The sequence below is a fragment of the Thermobia domestica genome, chromosome 15 (assembly GCF_964235325.1).
Source record: "Thermobia domestica chromosome 15, izTheDome1.hap1.1, whole genome shotgun sequence".
In the NCBI taxonomy this organism is placed as follows: Eukaryota; Metazoa; Arthropoda; class Insecta; order Zygentoma; family Lepismatidae; genus Thermobia; species Thermobia domestica.
Genome location: NC_137468.1, coordinates 141,397,162 through 141,401,734, shown reverse-complemented (window position 1 = coordinate 141,401,734; position 4,573 = coordinate 141,397,162). Strand labels below are relative to the sequence as shown.

General features: G+C 35.6%; 1 protein-coding gene across 1 annotated transcript; it reads right to left on the bottom strand.

The window, feature by feature from the left end:
* Nucleotides 1-244: 244 nt before the first annotated feature.
* Nucleotides 245-859, bottom strand: LOC145671632 (uncharacterized). Its single transcript, XM_081740831.1, has one exon. It carries the CDS (start codon nucleotides 857-859, stop codon nucleotides 245-247), a length of 615 nt encoding a protein of 204 aa, XP_081596957.1.
* Nucleotides 860-4,573: the final 3,714 nt, after the last annotated feature.

Sequence of the window (4,573 nt, the reverse complement as noted above, 5' to 3'; positions counted from 1 at the left end):
TGCTTGTACCACGCAGTTTACAAAACAATACCACCACGAGAAATATTGTGATCTTGCAGACGAAACGATTAATTTCAAACATGGCTATTTTGCATTATAAAAGCAAGAAATAATTACTACATATTAAAGTTGGAATTTCTATTTGTTTCCCTACTCGCGATTAAAATAACAATAATGCTATTTGATGATTTGATTGTGGTTTTAAAAGTAAACAAAAGCGAAAAATAAAAACATGTTAACATACCTATTGCGAATCTGACATGGGTTGAATCCCTTCCATATCCGTGTCCTCGCTCTCACTGCTACTGGTGTCAACAACATTTATAACCAAACGGTCAACAACTGAATCACAGATCCCATCCAATTCTAAGAATTTTTCCTCCTCGCCTACGACGTGTTTAATACACTCTTGCCACTTATCAGCTGTTACTTGCTCCAAACTCTTTTGAACCAAGCTCTTAACTTCCTTGATTTTGAACGAGGTATTGTTACTTCTAACATAACCCTTGACCTGACTCCACACCAACTCAATCGGGTTAAAGAAACAATGGTAGGGAGGGAGTCTTAAAACAGTGTGGCCAGCGTTTTGTGCCATACAGTCAATAATATATTTATCATATTTTGATTTTACATTTACTGCTTTTATCACCTGAATTAGCTCGTCTTTTATCATGTCTTTTGTGTATGGTATGTCTTTATTTCCCATCCATTCAATAATATCGTTTTTGACCCACGATCTGTTTAGAAAGCGCTCTGACTTTACACTGTGGTATGGCGCATTGTCCATGACAATCACACTGTTAGGTTCGAGTTTCGGCAAAATGTTTCGAAACCAATTGCTAAACACGTCATCTGTCATCTCATCATGATAATCCCCCGTTTTGTTGGATTCAAAAAGCAAGACCCCTCCCTCCAAAAACCGTCTTCACTTCTGATATGTAGGAGAATCAGGCGCTTCCCCTTTCCTGTAGGATTTTTCAAGCCGGTGCTCAAACCTGAAAGAAACGCTTGCTTTCTATCTTTTACACTTGAGTCAACCCACACTTTTGTTGTTGTATGACCTTCATTGACCCAAGTCTCATCAAGGCAATATATTTTTTTACCTTGTTGCCTGTAGGAACGAATTTTCCTTAGGTATTCCCTCCGCCAGTGTATTATATCTTTACGATCAATGATTATTTGTTTTCGATTTCTGCGGACAAATTCGAACCCGATTTCACACAGTAGAGTATAAAAAGTCGTTCTTTTGAAATTAGGTAAATCTGTATCGCTGTTTACAGCGGACAGCACTTTATATTGATTGTTGGTGGTTCATTTCTCACATAAAATTGATGAACTTTTCTACGAATAGCAGTTCTTACAAATTCATCACACTGAACTTCCAATACTGGTTTCTCACGTCTATGTTTCTTCCCGGGAGTTGACAGTATTCCTTTTTTTAATCTTTCACTGCGAGCACCATTAACACTAAACACAGACACACCAGTAAATTCTGCAGTTAATTTCACTATGTCTTTTATGGCTAGCGTTGGATGTTTTTCACACAGCTTATGGAAAACATTGAGAACAATACGTTTTTCACCACTACGCAACGGTTTACCCTGTCGATGTTTTACATAGGGGAGACCGGGTATGGTTGTAACACTTTTTACAATTTTATCCATAACTAGACTCCAATTGAAGAAAAATACGAATTTTTGCACGTGATCGGAAGTTTGGACATCCTTCTTTCAAAATACCTAGCAAATATCAGATAATGTAAAGTATTTGCTGAGATATAGTGGAAAAACAAAGACTATCCAAATGTTACAACCAACCCCGACGTTGAGGTTGGTTGTAACAGTGATTGGGGTTCGTTGTAACGCATTGTATCTTTGGTAAGTGGATACATTGCTATTACATATATTACAATATTAACACAAAATTAGATTATAAGATCGATATTTAATATGTTCCTCTGTTACAGGTTCAGAGAGTGACATAGAATACGTTAGAGAACTGTATGACTAACGAAAGTACTGTGCTCTTTTACATGTATATATATATAACTCTCTCTCTTCACATTGGAAATATATCTTAGCAGCAAATGGATAGCTAGGTCTACAGTTTACAGTATACACACAATAAAATAACTAATAGTTTGATGAATGAACAGAATTGTATGATATATTTAGGTTTACTTTGCCTTTTACATATCAGATTTACCTAACAACAGCGTTACAACCAGACCCATTTTTTTTGTTACAACCAACCTCATACTGCGGTAGCCATCTTTGCCAGAGTACTTGCAAAATTGTGTTGATTCTGTGTTTGGTTTCAGTACGTAAACAAATACTCATTAGTATCCTTTTTAATATTTTACCCAAATTATCTAAATGTATCGCACACATATTGTAATATTACATATTTTCAGGGATATAGAAAATTTACTTAAATACCCAAAAAACACCAAAACCGCGATAACTTCAAGACGAACACGCGTTACCTCACACAAAAACAGTGACTGAACGTGCATACAGGGCTTGTGTTTTGACCGGAACATGAACCACATCTAGTGGTTAGCGTAGAAACTACCCGCTTTGTTACAACCAAAACGTGTTACAACCATACCCGGTCTCCCCTATTCCCCGCACGCGGCCATATTGTAAACTGTAATTCGCGCGAAGGTGGAGCAAAGCCATTTTCTGCGCATGCGTATTCTCTTTTATTGCATTAATTCAATTTAATTCTTAGATATATTGTTACTTCTATTATTTAATTGTAAGGAAATTGCATTTCTAGAAGGAAATTGCTTTATAAGAAACAAAAACATTTTAAAAAAGAGCTTACTTGATGATGGACTATTTTCTTCTACCGCATGGATGTTGATAGGCTCTGTAACCAATGAAATAAAGCCATCACCACGTGTATTTGTTTACATGAGGTACTGAACGTTCCTTGAATGAACTTTAGATGGATAATTATACTCAGAATTAAAACTTCAAATACAGTAAAGAGTGATTCACTGGTAAGAGCAGGCCTGTATTTAGGTAAGTGCTATTCTATGCTCGAGCACAAGGCGGCAGAATTTTAGATTCTTTCTTTAAGATTCACAATGAGTGATATTTAAGACTAGCAACCCGCATAGTTCCGATGCACCACTGATGGTAGGGGTTTATTATTACTAATGGTAAATTTTTATCGCCATGGTCATGAAAATTTGAACAAAAAGGTCATGAAACGTCATGAAAAAGTCATGAATTTACTTTCTGGTATTCCAGTAGACACCCTGAGTTGGCTACTTAGGATCGGGTGTGATTTTGTTTTATAAATTTGTATCAATTCCAGGCAATGCTGGAAAGTGATGAGTCCTATTGTTTTTCTTTTATGTAAAACGACTGAAATTTAGATGTAAAACAAACGCATGTACACTAGTAGAAGTTTAATATGCAGAGCACAATAGTTATTTTTCGACATAATTGCTATGGCAGTCAACACCTTTTTGCAAACGTGTGATCTGTTTCATAATCGTGTCATTGTAAAAATATTCATCTTAATAACAAAACTACACCCCGACTTCATGCTTCACTTCATCATTAGAATCAAAATGAAGTCCTTTCAGATGTTTCTGAACTTCCGAAAATAATAGAAATATGATGGAACTAGCTCTGAATTGTATGTAGGATAAGATATGACAGTGAAACCAGAACGTTGAATTTTCTCAGTTGCCATTGTACTAGTGTGAGGGAGAGCATTACCGTGCTAAATGAGATCATGCGATATAATGACGTTATTTTTTTCTTTGAAGTCTAAGGTTTATGCCAATAAACCTACGACCAATCCTACCTTGAAGAAGGAAAGTGAGTGCTGTATCAACAAAATTCAGCCACATTTATGCCAAATGGTCATAAAAATATTCAACAAAAGAATATGTATGTGCTCGCAACACCGTGGAAGCAATTTACCCAATATGCCACTCTATACATAACCCCATACTGTTACTGTCTACTTATGAACCATTTTTTAAAAAATACGATTTTCTATTATACACCTGTGTTTTCTATAAAAATAATTCCCTACGTGAAGTTTGGGACACTCATAATGATAACCATACCATTTATTAAGATAAAATTGATCCTTGCAAAATATTCCAAAACGGGGTGGCTAATGAGATATCAAGGGCGCCCATATTGTGGTTTCCAAGGGGGGGAGCAAGTATAAGCGACATTTCAAATGTTGTCTCCAATTTTGCGGTAACTACTCTAAAATATCTATTGGGTTTTCGATCTTCCGAAACACAATTATTTTCTAAAGTGGGCGAGCGCCCCACCTTGCCCCCCTGATGGGCGTCCTTGTGAGATATACACTAAAATTATAATTAACACGCTTATATATATATATATATATATATATATATATATATATATATATATATATATATATATATATATATATATATAGAGAGAGAGAGAGAGAGAGAGAGAGAGATATAGATAGATAGATAGATACGAGGGCCATCCGGAAAGTGGTATCAGTTTGTGCAATAAAGACACAGTAGTACATATTAACAAATATACACATTTTTATTGGAAAG

What these genes read in the sequence shown, in the direction of transcription:
- LOC145671632 (XM_081740831.1), bottom strand. Translation starts at nt 859, where the DNA reads ATGACAGATGACGTGTTTAGCAATTGGTTTCGAAACATTTTGCCGAAA.